General features: G+C 29.9%; 3 protein-coding genes across 5 annotated transcripts; all 3 read right to left on the bottom strand.

The window, feature by feature from the left end:
* LOC150029462 (basic leucine zipper 4-like) lies at positions 1-625 on the bottom strand. Its single transcript, XM_090297103.1, has one exon. The coding sequence runs from the start codon at positions 540-542 to the stop codon at positions 120-122; it is 423 nt and encodes a 140-aa protein (XP_090153229.1). The 5' UTR covers positions 543-625; the 3' UTR covers positions 1-119.
* Positions 626-8,071: 7,446 nt separating this feature from the next.
* LOC137816572 (Ubiquitin carboxyl-terminal hydrolase family protein) lies at positions 8,072-12,787 on the bottom strand. 3 transcript variants are annotated; one of them, XM_068619764.2, is made up of 3 exons: positions 12,520-12,780; positions 10,225-11,599; positions 8,072-9,587 (listed from the first exon to the last, which is right to left on the bottom strand). In XM_068619764.2, exon 2 carries the CDS (start codon positions 11,565-11,567, stop codon positions 10,254-10,256), a length of 1,314 nt encoding a protein of 437 aa, XP_068475865.1. In that variant the 5' UTR covers positions 11,568-11,599; positions 12,520-12,780; the 3' UTR covers positions 8,072-9,587; positions 10,225-10,253. The 3 variants fall into 3 exon arrangements, with proteins under 3 accessions (XP_068475865.1, XP_068475867.1, XP_068475864.1); XM_068619766.2 differs by having other exon boundaries at positions 8,455-9,574; XM_068619763.2 differs by lacking the exon at positions 8,072-9,587 and having other exon boundaries at positions 10,064-11,599; positions 12,520-12,787.
* Positions 12,788-15,422: 2,635 nt separating this feature from the next.
* On the bottom strand, positions 15,423-15,990 carry LOC137816571 (uncharacterized). The gene has a single exon (XM_068619762.2). It carries the CDS (start codon positions 15,885-15,887, stop codon positions 15,594-15,596), a length of 294 nt encoding a protein of 97 aa, XP_068475863.1. The 5' UTR covers positions 15,888-15,990; the 3' UTR covers positions 15,423-15,593.
* Between the last annotated feature and the right edge of the window lie 3,093 nt (positions 15,991-19,083).

The raw sequence follows: 19,083 nt of genomic DNA, 5'->3' as shown, positions 1-19,083 counted from the left end.
TTTAGTATTATGAAGAAGAGCTTAGTTTATTATATAGTAAGCCGCTAAACGACGTCATATTCATATACACATAATAACATGCCCTAATTTTGTTGTTACATTTTAGTTTACGAGTGACACTATTGTGAAATGCCTAGAATTTGATAAAGGTTTGAGAGTGTAGCCATAAGGGTCAAGGATTCGGATCTAAGCCGTTCATTCTCCACGGAGAGAAGAAGATTCTGGTGCATGGTTAAGAATAACCGGTTTTTCAATTCTCGGTTTTCCATTCTGAACCGGTTCTGTTGGTTCGTGAGGTTCTCCAAATGCCGCTTCTTTCTCCAGCGGGACCGCCGGGCTGACTCCCGGTTCGACTGCATTCGCCGCAGCTTTCTCTCGTGCGTGGACCGGACCGCGCGGTTCGAGCCCTGCGAACCGGACTCCGGGCTCGGCGGTTCGTTAACGAGGGAGAATAGCTCCTCTATTTCGGCGGGCGTGAACATGGTTTGGAGAACCGGGAAACAGGAGGAGTGAACCGGTTCGGGTTCTTGGTGGAAGAACATTGTTGTTGGTGAGAAGAAGAAGGAGAGGGGTGAACCGTTGGGTCGGAAAAAATGAACCGGAGAGAGGAAAGAAGGGGAAAAGGGAAGAAGTGAAGCATGGGGGTTTGGTATTTAAGGAGGAAAAAAAGCAAAGCTGAAAAAAAAAAAAAATTTAAGGAGGAAAAAGTTTGCAAAACGTTCCAACATGTGGGGTCAGAAAGCTATGTGCGCATTTCTCCAAAGAAGAAAAGAAGAAAAAGTAGGGTAACACATGTTTTAGGTATTTTCATTTTTACACTTCTTTTACACACACACAACTTAGGTTTATTATATTTAAGTTAATTTTTTTTAAATCTCTTTTCCACCAATCTGATAATAATATTTAAGTTAAAGCCAGTGTGAAAGAGAGATTTATTAAATAAAAAAGATATTACTTTCACAAAGACACTAATTTATAATTGTGATGTGGTATAATATAATTTCAAAATTGTTCTACTTTAATAAAAAAAAATTATCTATCTTCATCAGTTGTAATCTAATATAAGTTCTCATCGTATCAACATTCTTATTAAATCAAAGAATTGATGATCTTTATTACTATTCATTTGAAAAGAGGTCAATTAAGCTAGTTTTCTATTATCATTTTCACAATTCCAATAATTAACACGATTAATTATTTTGTATATGACAACAACAATAATGTGAAAATATTAGAAATTGGTTTTCTTAATTTGAGTAAAATACTTGAATTTTGTGTTTTTTATGTATGTTTTTTTTTTATGATTGATCATGAGGAATCCATAAGTATCTCCTAGTAAGTGGTAAGGATATTCTTGAGTGATGGTAGTAGAAAGATGACATATTGTTGCTTTTGAGGGGGTTTTAATCCTTAATTTTGTGTAGTGGAATAGTTTTTGGACAACATAATGAAAGTGAAGATAAGAAACTAAAACTAAAACTAAGTTTGACCCATGTTAATTAAGAAATGAAAAACACATTTTGTTAAGAGAATAACGAAGTGGGTTTGAAAGTTTGAGATGAAGTATTGAATTCCAATGGAAAGTTTAATGGTAGATGAGGTAGCCAGCATTTGTGTTCTTTGTGTATTTATTTATTTATTTATGTGCTTTTGGTTATGGTAAAATAATGGGGTCCTCATGAAAAATGGCTTTAGCTTAATGACGAAGGATCAACCAAAAACGAAGATGCAAGGAATTGGATTAGAAAGTTACAGAGAGAAGCACTGCGCCGAAGTCATTTTGGACACGCACATGCATGGAAGGTGCAAAAGGTAATAATATTAATTTTTGTGGGAAAAATGAATTAGTGTGGTGAAGGTGGACTAATTAGGGTTTAGTACGTGGAAAATGATGGCCACATAAGCCCACAATGTGGTTGTGGCTATGGATTTCTTCTTTTCCTACCCCACCCTAATGCACCCACGTCGTTCATCAAAGGCTACAATCACTAATTTCAACGTAGCCACAACAAGCACAATTAAAAATCAACTAGTCTCATCGTTGTCTCATTACTCGATGAATTTGTCACAATTTGGTAGTTGGTGATCTATATATTCTCTTTGTCAAAAGGTTTGTGAGTTATAGATTGGACTCCATGTATATTCAAATGAATCGTGGACATATGAAAGTAATTAAGGAAAAAATTATGTCGAGAACTTTCCAAGAACCGATTAATATTCAAGTTTAACCATTGCTTAAAATATTAAATGAGTATTTTTTTTTTATCAACAAAAAAAATAAATAAATATGAATCACTTTAGGTGTAGTCTAATCCTATTACAAATTAAATCAGAAACAATCAACTACTTCAACTATTAAACAGAAAAAACATAATAACATCACACAAGCGTCCTACTCAAACTTAAAGTCTGTAAAGTCAAGGGCTTCTAATCATAAACAAACACATTAATCATAAACAAACACGTCAACGAGTCCAGACACCAATCCGATAAGGAAAAACAAGCGTGCACAACTTCACTCACTCACACAAAAGTTCTCTTAATCCTATAAATAAACATTCTAAGACAAGATAAAAGTTATCAAATACTAACTTGAACGTTATACGACTTTTACAAATATCCCTTCTTTCTAAACCAAAAACTTACAATCAAATATTGTTTGAAATCGACACTCAAGAGAAGAACAACACACATCGGACACAAAACCTCCATAACTCATACGAAAGCATATTATAATATATAAACAAATACGTAACACAAAGTTTTACTAGCTAGGTTATTTGTTGAATCAAAAGCTTATGTATTATGACCAACTTTAACTTAGTTTGTTCAAAACAAAACACAGTACGATCTGCAATCATACAGTAATTCAAAGTGTAAATTAGGAGATGAGATAGAACAGAGAGTCCTTTTTCATGTTATAACAAGCTACCCAAACTCACAAATTGCTTTGTTTTCACTCTTTTTGTTGATTTTGGTTGTAGATAGCAAGTATCTTGAAGAATTTGATTTACTCAGTCTACTATTTCAGTACAGAAGATTGATGGATGTGAGTTATGTACAACATTTTTTTTATGAGCAAGAAACAATAAATAAATATGGATCACTTTAGAGATGACTCAATCCTTATACAAAAATTAAGAAGAGAGATAAGATAGTACCTCACACTCCAACCTAATCCAAACTCCCAACAAAAAACTACTAGTTATTCCTTACCCCAAAGTCAACCAAAGAAGCCCACACATGATAACAGCCAGACAAATCAAATAAGTTGACTCATGTATAACATAGTGTACACTGATCTTGAATACTTTTAACATAAAACATGATAAAGAGAAATGGGATCTAATGGAAAAAGATAAGAGAGGAATATTGTTGGGTAGTTTTGATTGTATAGGTAACTAGCTAGGGACAGTTTTTGGTTTGGTTGGAAGTTGGTTCCCTTGAAGAATGAGGAAAATATTAAAGGGGTTGTGAGTGGAGCATAACATGCCACCCTTTGTATGCCGTTTCAGTGTACTATCACTATAATTTAAAGAACCAAAAGGAAGAGAATTTAGCAACCCAAAGTAGTTTGCATGCATGTGCTTGGTGTAAATTTTAATGCAAATAAGGGTAATGCACTCTCCTTTATTTCATTCACCAACTCAATGCACGTTGTTTTGTTTCCTTTTCTGAGGAGTGGAAACAAGTTAACCATACACTTAACAAACTCTTTTAATACACTCTTTATCATTTCTTAAAACCAACTATAAATTCACAATCAGAATAAGAGTTTAGGTAGGGCAAAAAACAATATATTAGGGCTTTTAATATATAAAAACATATTCCATTGGCTTAAACATACAAAATAGTGGAGAATTTTATTCTCCTTTTCTTAAAGAAACTAAATGTAAACATCAGTCGAATTTGTTAAAGTTGTAATTAATTGATTGACATAAACTAAAATATCAAATTATAAAATCAGTTTTTCTTATTAATATAGTAAATAAGTTTATTAATCTCAAATTCGTTGAGATAACAACATTATGGTTAATCACCGCATGTGAGATATTGTTCATTTTGAAGGTTGGAGTTTCGTCATAGTTTTGTCCTTAAAAGGTCATCAAAGGGTTAAGGGAGGGATGTGTATTTAAATTACCCTTAATTTTGATTCCTAAGTGATGTGAAACTATTGAACGTACCAGAACAAACTCCTCAATGTCTAAGGAGAATAAATTTTCCCGAGAATTAAGAGTACAAAGATCCATCTTTGAAATCTCTTTTTGATCTCAGAGACATCAATGTTCCTACCTCAAGACTATTCAACTTAATAAAACAAATATTATTATGGAATAGCCATCTTATTTGTTTTTTTATGAGTTAGCTTAATTATGATATTGATCCACATTGTCACTTATTTTCTAAGGTAATGTTAAATCTTTTCTTTTTAATTTTAGAATAGACACATATATCTTTGTTTTTTATACTACTATTTTTTAATTTTTATACAGTATTTATAAATACTTTCATTTTTTAATATCACTTATTAAAAACATCATAAAAGTAATTATTATTTATTAAAAACATAAGGGATATGGATGTTTATTTAAAATTAAGAAAAAATGTGAATACTATTTTAATAAAAATATAAAATATATATCTCCATTTTAAATTAAGGTGAATGTTATTTAAAATGAGATGAAATACTAACAATTTTTCCTTATTATATGAGAATCTCTAACACAAGGTTGAGGAAGTGATGAGAAGAGTGTACTATCATGTAAAGTATGATAGTTCCACCTTCTCTTATTTTTATTTTTATTTTTCTGTTTTTGTCATTTTCTTACCAAATCACAACAACTTAATTAAAAGCGAAGCACAACTGAGGGAACCAATTGCGTATATGATTTTCTTAAGTGTGGTAACTTGGTTTGGTCCATGAAAGTAAAAACTATATGTCCATGGTACTTTAAGTCACTTTAACACTCTTAATTGTACCCACAAAGTAATATTCGATTATTATATAAGTTTTTTTTTATAAAGAAAATTAATTATAACATAATCTTTTATTATATATATATATATATATATCAATATTTTGTTGTTGTATTATTTATAAAAACTTATAAGTTTTAGAATGATAGTAAATTTTCTGTTAGAAGAGAGGACTATCTATGTATTTAATATCTTTTAAAGATAATAAAACTAAGTTTTTCATGAGTCAACATCTTAAAAAAGATTTATTGAAATTTTTTCGAACAATCATTGTTGAATAAGTTATGTTTTCTACTTATATTGTAGGTATATGAAAGAAAACATGAAAAAAAGTGAAGTATTTTAAGTCTTAAATATCAATCTTAATATATTTAACATACAAAATAGAACGATTTATAATTTGATAAAGAATTATAAGACACAATCTCACTTTATTAAATATAAGGATTTCTATTCACTTTTAATTATCCACTATAATCATAAAAAATTACTTACATAGTTGAATATTTTTCATTAAAATTTTTGGTACAATCATAATTTTCTTTTCAAAAATATCAGTCATTTATCAATCCATGAAAGAGGTATATACCCAATTACCTACCTCAACAATGATAAGTAGGTATTGAATAATCTAAAGTTTGAGTTATGAATATTCTAGTTCAAAGTGTTACTTTGAAACTATAAAGATATTGACATATTTGGTAAATAATTTCTTAAACTCCATCATGGTCTCGGTCTATTATCTTCTGTGTATAAAAAATATGACTTCTCAAACACAAAAACTCATGAATTGACTTAGTCTCATCTTATTGTCAAAAAACATATTACACTTTCCTAATAAAAAATGTGACTTCTCAAACACAAAAACTCATGAATTGACTTAGTCTCATCTTATTGTCAAAAAACATATTACACTTTCCCAATTCACATGCTCTTTGATATTTTCAAAAATAACATAATGTAATAAAAATTAAGATACATCATATTTATCTTAACTAATAATCTATATACATCATCCAAACATATAAATAAAAAATAAAAAATAATAGATCATATAAGTAACTTTCTTTTATCCAAATTCACTTAAAAAATATTTAATTTTACTTTATTTTATTATATATTTCTTTGAATTACAAAATGATGATTTTAAAATAATACAAAATAAAATAAAATTTAAGCAATGACTTTAAACAAAATAATTAGATATGAGTCACTTTATCACACACAAATAAAATAAAAAGGTAGAAATGGATTGAAAAGATAAAAAAATATGCTATTAATAAATATAACAATATAAAGAATAAAATTACTCACATTTTAAAAGTAAATTAAATAATATAATTATATATTAAAAAAAAAAATGTATGTAAAGATAAATTAAATGACATAAATATAAATTAATAAAAAAAACTAGTGTGTAAGTGAAGACGAATTAATTGATATAAGAATAAATAAATAAATAAAGAAAATCAATGTGTGATATGAGATAGATTGAATGATATATTTTAAATTATTGTTTTCTTAATTTTTGTTCTTATTATTTATTTTTATTTTTATTTTATTTTAGTTAGTCATAATTTTTTTTAAACTATTTAATTTTTTTAATGTTGAGTTTTATTTAAATAGAATACCAAATATTTTATAAATTTAATTATGACTATTAAAGCGTAATAAAATAAATAATATAATTATTCAAAAGTAAGATGTATGTCAAAACGTTCCTATTTTTTTATTAATCATGTAATCGTACTAAGATTCAATCATTCAATCATTTATTTTATTTTTATGGGTATGCTTGGAAAAAAATCATAGAAAGTTGTAGAAGAGATTAAAAAATGGATTTTTTTTTTTTAAGTTGAAATTAGTTTAAATATAAATTAAATAGTAAAATTATTAGTTATTATTTTTATTTCTGATTTATGAATAAGTTTATGCGAATAAATTTGTATTTATTAATATTATTATTATTATTATGTAAGTGGGTAATCTGGCAAGTGATATGGGTGGTTTGATCATCAACAATGAAAGTGAATATGTGATTAGTAACTAAGCAGTTGATGATTAATGTTATCCAAGAGAAGAGAAGGTGTTTCTGCAGAGACATTATAAGAAACCTCAGAACATGTTTTGCAGCCTTGTAATGTCAGAGAGGTCCTCAATGACCTTTTGTTGTTCCATCAAGTCATTGGCTTTTGGGGTCATGTCACACCACAACACAACACTCCTTTTTTTAATCCTTACACACTTTTCTTAGTGGTGTTGCTTCAAAATTCTCAGAATTCTCATTTTCAGATCTTGCTTCAAAATCTTCATTTCTTCAGAGATCATTCTTTCTTTATTTTCATATTTTTTTCATACAATGTGCGTATTCCCATCTCCACGTCGCTTATTTCATACCACAATTTAAATCTTGGACCACTTGGTTAAGGAACACAATTCTCTACAACTTTTAATGTTGGTCCAGAAATTTTAATGTTCTTCTTCTCCTTGACTAATGCTCACGAGAATATGAAAACCTAGTAGTTCTGAAATTTGGTTTTCCAATTATCCCATCTCTATGCTTCTCAATAGAATTGTAAATAGAAGGGGTATTGAAGTTATTTCATATATTTACTTTGCAAAGCATTGCGTGTAAACAAGTTTAGAACAAATAAAATGAACAGATGCAGTAGGAGACTGCTTGAAGAAAGCTGACAACATTAATGGATCACTTTCAGCTAGGGTATTGTTTAAATTGTGAATACATTCATGTTTGATATTAGTTGAAATACACTTACAAATTACAATCATGAATGTAAGAAGCACTTATTAACGAAGTAATGCAGGATGATGATAATCTATTGAGAGGTGATATATGCCAAATCAGGGTAATATCTCTTCTACCATGATCAGTCCTTTCTTTCTACCTTCCAAATTTGTAAACACATTATTGGCTTCTTCTACTTGTACTGCTACCCAATGAGAATGCAACCTCTAACTTACAGCAGAAGCAACATAACTTATGGCATATGAATATAAGTGGTCCTATCATGTAAAACAAGAAGACCAAGCTTATATGAAAATTTCAAAACATACATTACCCAGAAACAAAAGATTGAGTAAACAATTAATAGTAGCTGCAAGTCTGCCATTTGAAGTGTTATTCTATATAAAATGAGTAAACAATTAATAATACAGTAGCCTCCAAACAAGATAAATATGTCGTTTAAATAAGCAAAAAAACAAGTCCCATTTTGTACCTTGTAGTTTCTGCAGTTCTTTTCTCTCTTTAAAGTGGACAAGTCAACCTCACATTCTTTAATTTTGTTCTTCAAACTTATTGCCCGTTTCTTCAAAACTGCGTTCTGTTGAGCTTCATCCACAAAATTCTCTGACGCTCAAATTTTGAAAACCAGAGTAATGGCTACCTCATTCTGATGAGGTTCACTATAAAATTAACTGATAATTAAGAAGATTTTAGAGATTCAAAACGAGATTAACATAATGAATACAGATTCTATTATAACATCATACTCCAGATTACTATTGCCAAAAAGTAGAAGATGTACAACTTAAGCAATTTGAGAGTGCCTACTCTCCCAGTAAACACTACAACAACCTTTTCCCACTCTAACAACCTCCTATTTGCTCTACTTGTCACAGTTGAGTTACTTACAAAGTGTACCCGTATCTCTATCCTTATCGTTACTCTTCTGTCTTTGTACAGAGTTTCTAAATAAGGGGTCACATATCACTTCAACACTGCCATTCGTCAGTTATAGCAAAGGCTTGCAAGGAACATAGAATGATCAGAAATTCTATGTGCGTGCGGGTAGTCTATAATATCTTTAAGTCCATCTGATAGAGTTACACCTTTTAAAGGAAGGTTGGACAAGAAACTAAGAACAGTCAAAAGGCAAAGGCTGCATTGAAACAAACGTGAATCACAACCCCTTTGAGCCATGAGCCCAATCATCTTGCCAGCCACCGCATACATGCAATGCAGCATCCACCATAACCATTGCCAGGTTGATTAGATTTATGTTTTATAGTCATGACAATTCTCATGGAGTTTTCACTCTCCTAATCCAACTTCAAGTTTCTTGAGGAATGGAATCCCCTTGTTCATTGAAATTAATATTTCTTTCAGATTATGCGTTACCTCCCTCCTCAGGCTGATAAAAAAAATGTTACCTTCTAAGGAATAACTCCATTATTCCTCATCTCACCAAAAGTCTTGAAAGCATATTCAACTGCCTTTGTAAAGTGACTCAATGGCCGCTGTATAGGTAAAATATCATCCCATCTTCCACCATATCCTTCCACATTTGTACAACCACTCGAAGGAGTGAATTTCTTTTGCAAAGACAACACAAAGTTAAAGACAGTAGCAGAGAGAATTGTCCCCTTTTCTTTTTATAGCAGAATAAAAAGACAACATAACCTTCTGGCGTCCCCAACTGGCATACGAAGAAAGCATGGTACTACAAGCAACTCCATCTTGATCACAATCCACATCAAGCATCTCCAAGAAGATCTCTTCGGTCTGTTTCAGCTTTCCAACTTGCCCATATAAGCACTACACTATTCTGTAGACACTTGGTCTGTAGCTCAGCTCCTGACGCATCAAACTATCAATACACTGTATCAATCTCTATATTGAGGAGGAAAACAACAATATAAAATGAAATATTCATGCCATGTAATACACCCACTAGGTTCACAAATATTTTCTTAAAAAAACACCTTATTTTGAAGATGTTTCAAAGAAAATATTTAATAACACTCTTCATCCTTTACTGTTTAGTCATTTCTCGAATTTAGTCCCCCCACCCCCAATTGTTTTTGTCAAAATTGGTTTTCACTATTTTATCTTCTATTTTTTGTCTATCTTTTAACCTACATCCAATACTTAATAGTAAAGTTGATGTGGCAGTAGATTGAGGAGGTGGGTGAGTTGTACAATGTCTCATCAGGATTTTCTTTAAATATGGAAGTCAAGTTAACATGTAGATTGAAATTGCACTACTAAAATAATGGTTGACCAAATTCCAAGAACGGAGACCAAATTCGACCAAACCAAACATCAGCAACACCATACAGACAATTTGAAATCTACTTCCAATGAAAGTCAAAAGTAATCCTCAAAATTTAATGCATTAAGGTATACAATTGCATGCTCCCAAGAGTTTGATGTTACATCAAGGAATACAATCCTCAAAATTGAAACAATTATATATTTGCACTGAAATTGGAACACACTCTGACCTCATGAAACTTTCAAATTTTCGATATGTTCAGCCAATCTCTCCAACATCCATCTCAAGATCATCCCAAAGTAAAGGATCCTTGTAATCCAAGGTACCAGTTTGATCAATCTGCACATGCAGCTCCCCCATTTCAGAATCATGCTGGTCCAAAACCAAACTATCATCACACTCCATATCAGACCCCTCACTACAAACCTCAAACTTCTTCTTCCTCCCTCTGTAACCCACAAGTCCTAGAACCTTCTCCTTCCACAGCACCAAGGGACATTTCTCAATGAGCTCAGAACCCTCATAAGCCTCAGTCAAAAACACACTAAACCTCTTCCCCCTCTCTGACACATAGAAGATCCCACAATGCTTGAGCAGAAGCCTCATCAACTTCTGAGGCATCACAAGCTCCCAACGAAAGTGAGTAAGGTGATCAGTGACCAGCCTCTTCTCAATAGTGAAACTAAGCAGTTCATGCATAACAGCAACGGCCCTTTTATCAAACTCCAAAGAACCAGCCTTAAGTCCACGGGCGTCTGCATAGGGAGACAAATAAGACATCTCCTGAAAATGCTGAATCTTTTCAGCGTAGTACCGATATACCCTCTTATAATTTGAAGGAAACTTCAAAGGGAACGGAATTGAAAGCACGCCAGGTAATTCACTTGCACTTGCACTTGCACTTGCACTTCCAGTTACTCCTCTCACCACCTTCTTCTCCAACTCAGTAATTGCCCATTCAGGATTTGACGACACAAGCTCCAAAAACTCAATCCCATCAAGTGTTTTCACCACCTTAAAATGTTGAGGATAATTGTGCACCCAATCGACTCTAAAATCCCAGGACAACCCAAAATCTCTTCTAAAGTGAGCAATCTTTTCTAGGGGAAGACGTTTCTCCACTGACATCATGAGAAACCTCGTAACGTATTCTGCAGCCTTGTCAGCATGGTCCTCGATAACCCTTTGTTGTTGTTCCATCAAGTCCTCGGCTTTTGGGGTCATGCCGCACCATAGGACCCCCTTTTGGTCCTTGTGGAGTTCAAAGAGTTTGGGGGTTTTGCGAAGGAAATCAGAGATTCGGTGGGGCTTGGGGAGGTTGATTTGCCTGCGGTGGTTTTCGAGGGAGCGAACAGGAATAACCATTTCGGGCTCCTGCTTCAAAAGCTCCATTAAGTAAATGATTTTGGAGACTATCTTCCATTTCTCGGTTGCGACTTCAAGGTCGTGAACCCTTTTCTTCTGGCTCCTATCTTGGACCCTCCTGCTGCTCGTCATCCATCGGATCAGAAACTCACTGTGGTAACAGTAACGACCCCTTGTTCTTCCTAACCACCAATTGCCCATCACCATCACTAATCCAACCTACTTCTCAATGTTGCTATCTGCAATTTCATAGATCAGCATCTAGCATAAGTTAAATTACCCAATAATAAACAAAAAGAAACCATACTAACAACGTACTGCATGAAACTGCATTTCACATAGTGAAAAAGGTGTTTATGGTCTAGCCTTTGAACTAGGAAAAGGGTCACTATAATTGTGCAGTCAAATACCCGGTCTATATCAATAACGATTTTGACATTTTCTACTTGGAAGGTTGTTTTGTCTAAGAGATGTGAAAAGAGAACTTTAGTTTAAAACCAAAGAAATTGAATTTTTTGTGATATTTCAAAACAAATTATCAGAACTATCATTTTATAATTATGAAAGATCAATCAAATACCTTTAAACTAAAGTTGAATGGCCTTTACATTATTGATTTTGTTGAGATCGCGAGACTCTAAAAAGACACAGTACTAAGCCAGTTGGAGAGAGTAAACAAAATCAATCAAAAACAACTTGGAAAGTTCATTCTACAACCACCAAGCCAAAAGTCCTGCAATCACTATCATCCTTATCGTCTCCCCCATCATAACACAAAACCAGCCAAAAATATAGAAGAAAATGAAGCAAAAAACAGAGTCATAAAAAGAAAGAAGCAAAGAACAAAATCCCAAACCCCAATCCTAAAACCAAGCATAAAAACAAAGCAAAAAAAAATATATACTGTCACAATCATAGTTATCAAACTCGAGTGTTAACTCGTAAAAACGTACGAGTTTACGTTACCACACTGGTTTCCTGAGTTGAATCGTAAACAAACTCGTTTTTGGAGCAGAATCGGTGGGGTCGTCGTGAACTCGGCAAGCTTTGCCTAACTCGCGAGCTTGCAATGGAGTTGGCGAGTTCGGAGGAGTATTTTTTTAAACAAAAACGACGACATTGATTGTCGTTTCACGTGCGAAAATAAACAAAAACTCACCGCGATAAGGGTTGCTTCTTCTCCTCCCCTACTGCCCTCGGATTAGGGTTCCTTCTTCTCCTCGCGAAAGGCTCTCTCTGTTCGTGAGGAGCAGTCGTTCTCTCTGTTGGCTACGCCGTCGTTGTTGCCGCAATTCATGACGCCATTGTCGTTCCGGTCATTGGCGCGGTGGTGCGCGGTGGTTCTCTTCTCAGGTCACGACATCGTTGTCGTTCCTACCGCCACCGTAGTTCGTGCTCTGCTCTTTGTACAAATAGAATTAGGCAGTAGTAGTTTATTTTATTGTTATATAATATGATTTTTAATCAGTTCACTCCTTAGCTTAATTATTTAATAGGCAGTAATGGTAGTTTAATTATTTAATAATCATACAATATGGTTTTTTAATTTTGTGATTGGAAATTGAAATTAAGAGTAGTTCAAGCATGATCTTACTGAAGAAAATAGAGAGGATTGTGTGGTTGATTCATGGATCAAATTCTACTTTTAGTTTTGTAAATCTTAAAATAAATGTATGTTTTATAATTAAATATTTATTATTCAATTAATTATTAATATGTAAATATTTATGTTTTATGAATCTATGTGATTTATGTGATTGATTGGAATGTATTCATAAACAAAGTACTCAGTATTCAATTTCATTCAATTTAATGGATGAACGAGTTTTAGTATTCTTCAAATGTTCAATAGATTATTTTTAATTTCAAAATATTTTATTTATTATGAATTTAATTACTTTGAAATGATAATTTATTTTCAAAAGATTTGTTGGATTATGACGGTCACTTATTTTCAAGTGACTTTGGATTACTACTTTCATATGACTTTCAATGATGATTGTTTATTTTCAAGAAATTTTGTATAATTTTTATTTGGTTTGATATGTTATAATGAATTTGTAGAATTTTCATTCACATACAACATCAATTTTCAACTTCATACTTTGAGATAACATTATTATAGTCAACAATCACATCTAATGTATTGTCCAGTTTAGAATTCCAAGTTTTCATTCACATACAACATCAATTTTCAACTTGATACGTTGAGATAATATTATTATAGTCAACAATCGCATCTAATATCTAATATATTGTCCACTTTAAAATTTGGAATTGTACTGTAATTTTGTTCTTAAAAAACATTTCCAAAAGTTAAAAAAAAATATATTTAAACTGTCATCAGAACAAAAGATATAATAAATTTCTCTTAAATATTATCATCATTCTTCCTAAATCATTATATAAAAATTAATTTTAAAGACAAAAAATAATTAATTGTTATATTGACTAAATTATATACTATTTTAAAGACAAAAAAATTATTAGTATTTAAATTAATTTATATTATTGATAAATAATTTATAAATTGGTATTTAATTAACTTTTAAAGTTTTAATTACTAACCAATTTAAAAATATTTATCAATAATAATTAATTTATGGATATTTTTTTTAGTATCTAAAATAGTATATCATTTAGTCAATATAATAATTAATTATTTTTTATCTATAAGATTGATATTAATTTAATAATTTTTTTTAGTGTATTAATTAAATAGTGAGGCTTTGTATTTTTTTATTGGATGAGCTATGGTTTCAATTTTTGGCTTTTATATATGGAAATGCATATTTGTAACGGAAAAATGCATATTTGTAAATAATAGCCTTAATTCTTCAACTTTCTTTCTATTAATAATAATCATATAACATTAACAACCTTCATAAATAATAACTAGTAAAATATATAACCTTTAAGTGTTTTTAAAATTAACTCAACATATAATATTTAATCAAAATTATTGTATTAATCAAGAGTGTTCATTAGGTTAAATAATAGAATGACTCAATTTAATCTAAATAAATTGAACTTCTGATTTTCTTTATGGAATCAAATGAGTTAGATAACGAAATTGTACGTGTTAAATTCGAGACCCAACATAATCCAACCAAAATTTCCAAATAATAATAAAAACAATATAACTACTATTTAACCTATTCAATTATTCTATTACCTAAATCTATATTTTTAAAATATTAAATTATTCAATTCTTTTCAAATATGACATAATATAGTCTTTTAAAAAAATGTTAAACTTTATTATTAATGTTGGATAGAATGTAATTTTTTAATCAATCAACACAAACTTTATTTCACATCACAACAACACATCAAATTAACTCCAACTACGTTCAATCATCATCAAACCCTACCTTCTTCACGTGCTTTCCTAATTTTTCTTTAATTTTTTCTTTTCTTTTTCTGAACACAGTTTGAAAATTAAGATAAATATTGAAACATATATTATTTTAGAATTTAAATACAAACACTTTCGAATATTATTATTTTAATATTTTATATTTAATTCTAAATTTTCCTTTAAATAATGTGTTCCTACAATTGGTTTAATAATAAAGAAATGGAATTGAGCAATAATTTTCACTTCCTCTGACGCAAATTCACTTTTTTCTGGGATTTCGTATCACTTTTGTGATGGAAAAAAAGTAAAAGAAACTTTACCCATTGAAACATGGCTATGATCATCACCAAGAAGACCACATCATTGAATATCATGAACATGGGAGGGACACAAAAACACAGCAACAGCTTTTTTTTTCATACAAAAAAATATTTCAAAGCAACTTTAATCTTTTGGCATTACCCTTAAAGCTTTTCTTCAAGTTTATCTCATCACAAATCAAAACTCAAAACCCTAATAGCAATAGTAATGTTCCAAATTTGATCATGAGTTTTTCAAAAAATTTGACATCCTTCTACCATTTTCTTTTCATCAATCTACTTAACTTTTTGGTTTAATAAAATTCAATCAAATGTTGATGAGAAACCCTAGAAATCAACCAAGCTTACAATAACATTTTTTTTTGCCATCAAACTCAGATCATCTTAGAACACTTTCTGTGTATATTCAAAAGCAATGAATGGAAAAAAGTGTTCATTTTCATTCACAATGCTGAAATTACATAACTCCAAGAACTCCATCACACTATATTATAAAACATCAACACTTACCAAGAAAAGAGAGACGTTGACTTTCACTGTAACAAGAAACTGTTAACTTTTCTTTCCTTTCACTTTCCTTTTACCGGTGGTGGTGGCGGCGGCGCGGTGGCGGAGGTTTCCGTCGTTGAGGATCAACGGCATGTCGTCGTTGGCCTCATCGACGTCTTCTTGGGTGGCAATTCTGATGCAGCAGTGTTCCAAGGAGGCAAAGAAAGCTGTGGTGACACCATTGATGAACCACATGGCCACCCCATCAGGTTTTCCGCAACCTCTGCCCTTGCTTTCACCACCGTTTTCGGCGGTGTTTGTTGATCGGAGAGTGAAGAAGTTGGTGGTGGCTGCCATGGTTACGGTTGAAATGGCCACAGCCAGAATAAGACGGTGAAGGTTTTGGTAGCTAATGAACTATTGCTAGGTTTAGCCATAGCTATGTAATTTGATTATATATATGAACATTCACAAAATTAAAAAAAAAAAATCTTAATTGCAATCTTAAATAGCCTTTTTCATTCCCCCAATGAGGTTTGATTTAACAATTTTCATTTATTTAATGTTAGTTTAATTGTGTTAGTTAGATTTTATCATAAGTTTTTGTTTCATCTAAATATCACAATTCTATGAATTTAATTCCTCAATCACTTTGAATTTGTTGATGTCACATTGATTAATGATAAGTTAAATAAGCACAGAAAATAGGGTAATGATATATTAATAACACATATTTTTTATATAATCACGTAGCAATTTTCAATACTATTATTTTAGAATTTTAAATTTATCTTTTATTATATATATTTAGTTTTCTAAAAAACATATCACATTAATAATTATATACAATAATTTTCAAAACATTATTTTCCAAAAACCTTAAAAATAATAAAAAATTGGATGTGAATGACATTTATTTATTGTTTTATTGTAGTGATGGTTATGTATTAAAGGAGAAACAAACAATAGTGCTAATTGAAGTAATGGGCCTGCAAGCCATGGGAAGGGCCCAGTAATAATTGGTTCAGAATATTGCTTGCAAAGTGATGGCAAAAGAAAAAACCACCATTGTTTTTACATTTTAATAATGGCTAAACAAAAGAGAAAAAAAGAGTGAAGGATAAGGTTTAATGAGATTAGGTTGGATTTTGTTTAGAAAAATTCCTAAATTCAATTAAATGATCAAGTTTGGGTATATTTCAACAAAATATTCACTTGAACAACTCAATCTAAAATGATAAGTTTGATTTCTTTTTATAAAATTCATATTAAACAATATCAGTATATGAAAAATAGTATCAAAAAATGAAACTAACACATGCTATTATATGAAAATTAACATGAAATTAAAAAAGAAAAAAGAAAACAAAAATATGAGATGGTAAGTTTGATTCTTCATTAATTAAGCTTTAATTACACACTATTTGTCATTCAACCAAATACTATTTTTATGTATTATAATAAAAATGTCTTAGAGATTAAAAAATTAAAAATTAGTAATTAAAACTTGATAGCTAAATTAAAATCAATTTAAAAAATATTTACTAATAATAAAAAATATTTTAAATATTAATAATGTTTTCAGTCTTTAAAACAATATTTAATTTAATTAATATAGTTATTAATTATTTTTTAAAATTAATTTTTATTTAATAGTTTTCTTACAAAACAATTTGTTATAAGGTGTAAGTATAAAATGTCTAATTATTTAGCCATCTTGTTGAAATAGAACAATACTAAAATAATAATAATAATAACATATCTTATGAAAGAGTTTGTAAATTACATACTCCAAAACCAAGATTAAGATTTATTATTTTTTTTGTTAAATTATGGTAATGATGTGATATTGGGATGAGAATGATTGGTGATAGGTGTTAGAAACTGGTTTTATGATAACCTAATTTGAGGTGTGTAGGTGAAGTTGTAGATGCCATTGAATGTAGTATACTTTATGCACACTTCATCATTGCCTTTCTTTCTGTATTAGCTCTTCAACCTTCTCCATTACTTCATGCTTATTATAATCAACCATACCTAAACTATAACATGGTAAATTGAAAGTGACAACCATGACACAAAAAAAAAATGATTATGGTGTTAGCATTAAAGTAGTTAATAGTACACAAAACTATAATGCATTAAGACCCTTTAGAAATCATATGATGAAATAATTACTTTTATATATATATATATATATATATATATATAACCATTAAAAAAACTCATTAAATAAAAACTATTTTAGAAAAAATAACTAATCATTAAATCATTAAAAAGATTCATTAAATAAAAAATCTTTATCAATAATAAAAAATAATTTAAATATTAAAAAAAATAGTCTATAAAATAATATCTATAAAATTAATTTCTACTTAATAATTTTTCCATAAATTTTTCATTCCTTTTTCAGACTATAGGACATTAAAAGAACCTATAAAGACATTCCCCCATTTAAAAGGTCATGTACATTTTTTTATTTAATGGTTTCATTTTTCAAGTTTAGAAGTGCGATTCATTAAAATATGTAGTTTTCAATAATATTAAGTTGGTAAAAAAATATTAAAAGAGTGTTAGAGAAAGTGTTGTTGCATCTATGGAAACAAGAGAATTGAATAATTTGAGTTTGAAGGTTACACTTATCATAACATTTTTTGTGTGTAAAATAATACTTATTTTTTAATAAAAAAAATCGTATGTTTTTAGCTTTTTTTCGTTTTGATTTTTAGGACATCAGAAGCTAAAAATAATTTTAAATAGGATTAAATATAAAATTAGTTGTTTTTTAAAAGAATTATAAACAAATATATATTAACTTAATTTTTTTAAATCTATAATAAATAATTACAATATTATTGCAAAAGTACACTTCTCTTTGACGAAGAAAATCCACCCCAGTCCATTGAGTCCTACAAAAAATTGCTGGTGGGGCTTATAAACTAACGGGTTTCGACTCAAAAAGCCCAATTTGACATTCAGTTTGGGTTTAGGGTTTATACTTCCTGCACCTTCGTGTTTTCTTCCTACACCTCAATTCTTTTGAAAAGGCCGAAAATACCCATTGACAAAATCCAAAATTCTATTGCAAATGTCACTTTTTGAAAGGTGTAGTCCTATCCCCTTTAAAATGGCATCCTTATCTATTCAATTAATACACATTTAAAAAGTTTAATTTTTCATTTTCACCAAATTTTAACAATATTTAACATTAATCTCCAAATAGACGACATGAAAATGGTCAAACTAAATCCACCATAGTCAAGTATGTACATAAAGAATGAAAGAAAAAAATACACGTATTTCAAAAATTCATAAAAGTTGAAGATAATAATTAATGTATACACATTAGTCAAATACATAATATTCAACTTGACAATTCAAAATTTAATAAAATAATTCATGCTATATTATTTATAAATTAAATTTCAAAGAAGTAAAGTTTACTTATAAATTATGTATAATACAACCAATTTGATATTAAATAATGTAGTAATATAAAATTTTATTTGTGATATAGTTAATACAATTTTCTAGTAATCAATTGAATATAACT

This window comes from Phaseolus vulgaris, chromosome 1, assembly GCF_051622355.1.
Source record: "Phaseolus vulgaris cultivar YP4 chromosome 1, ASM5162235v1, whole genome shotgun sequence".
Lineage (NCBI taxonomy): Eukaryota > Viridiplantae > Streptophyta > Magnoliopsida > Fabales > Fabaceae > Phaseolus > Phaseolus vulgaris.
The sequence above is the reverse complement of the archived record's forward strand: the minus strand, read 5'-3'. Positions and strand labels throughout refer to the sequence as shown.

What these genes read in the sequence shown, in the direction of transcription:
- LOC150029462 (XM_090297103.1), bottom strand. Translation starts at nt 542, where the DNA reads ATGTTCTTCCACCAAGAACCCGAACCGGTTCACTCCTCCTGTTTCCCG.
- LOC137816572 (XM_068619763.2), bottom strand. Translation starts at nt 11,567, where the DNA reads ATGGTGATGGGCAATTGGTGGTTAGGAAGAACAAGGGGTCGTTACTGT.
- LOC137816571 (XM_068619762.2), bottom strand. Translation starts at nt 15,887, where the DNA reads ATGGCAGCCACCACCAACTTCTTCACTCTCCGATCAACAAACACCGCC.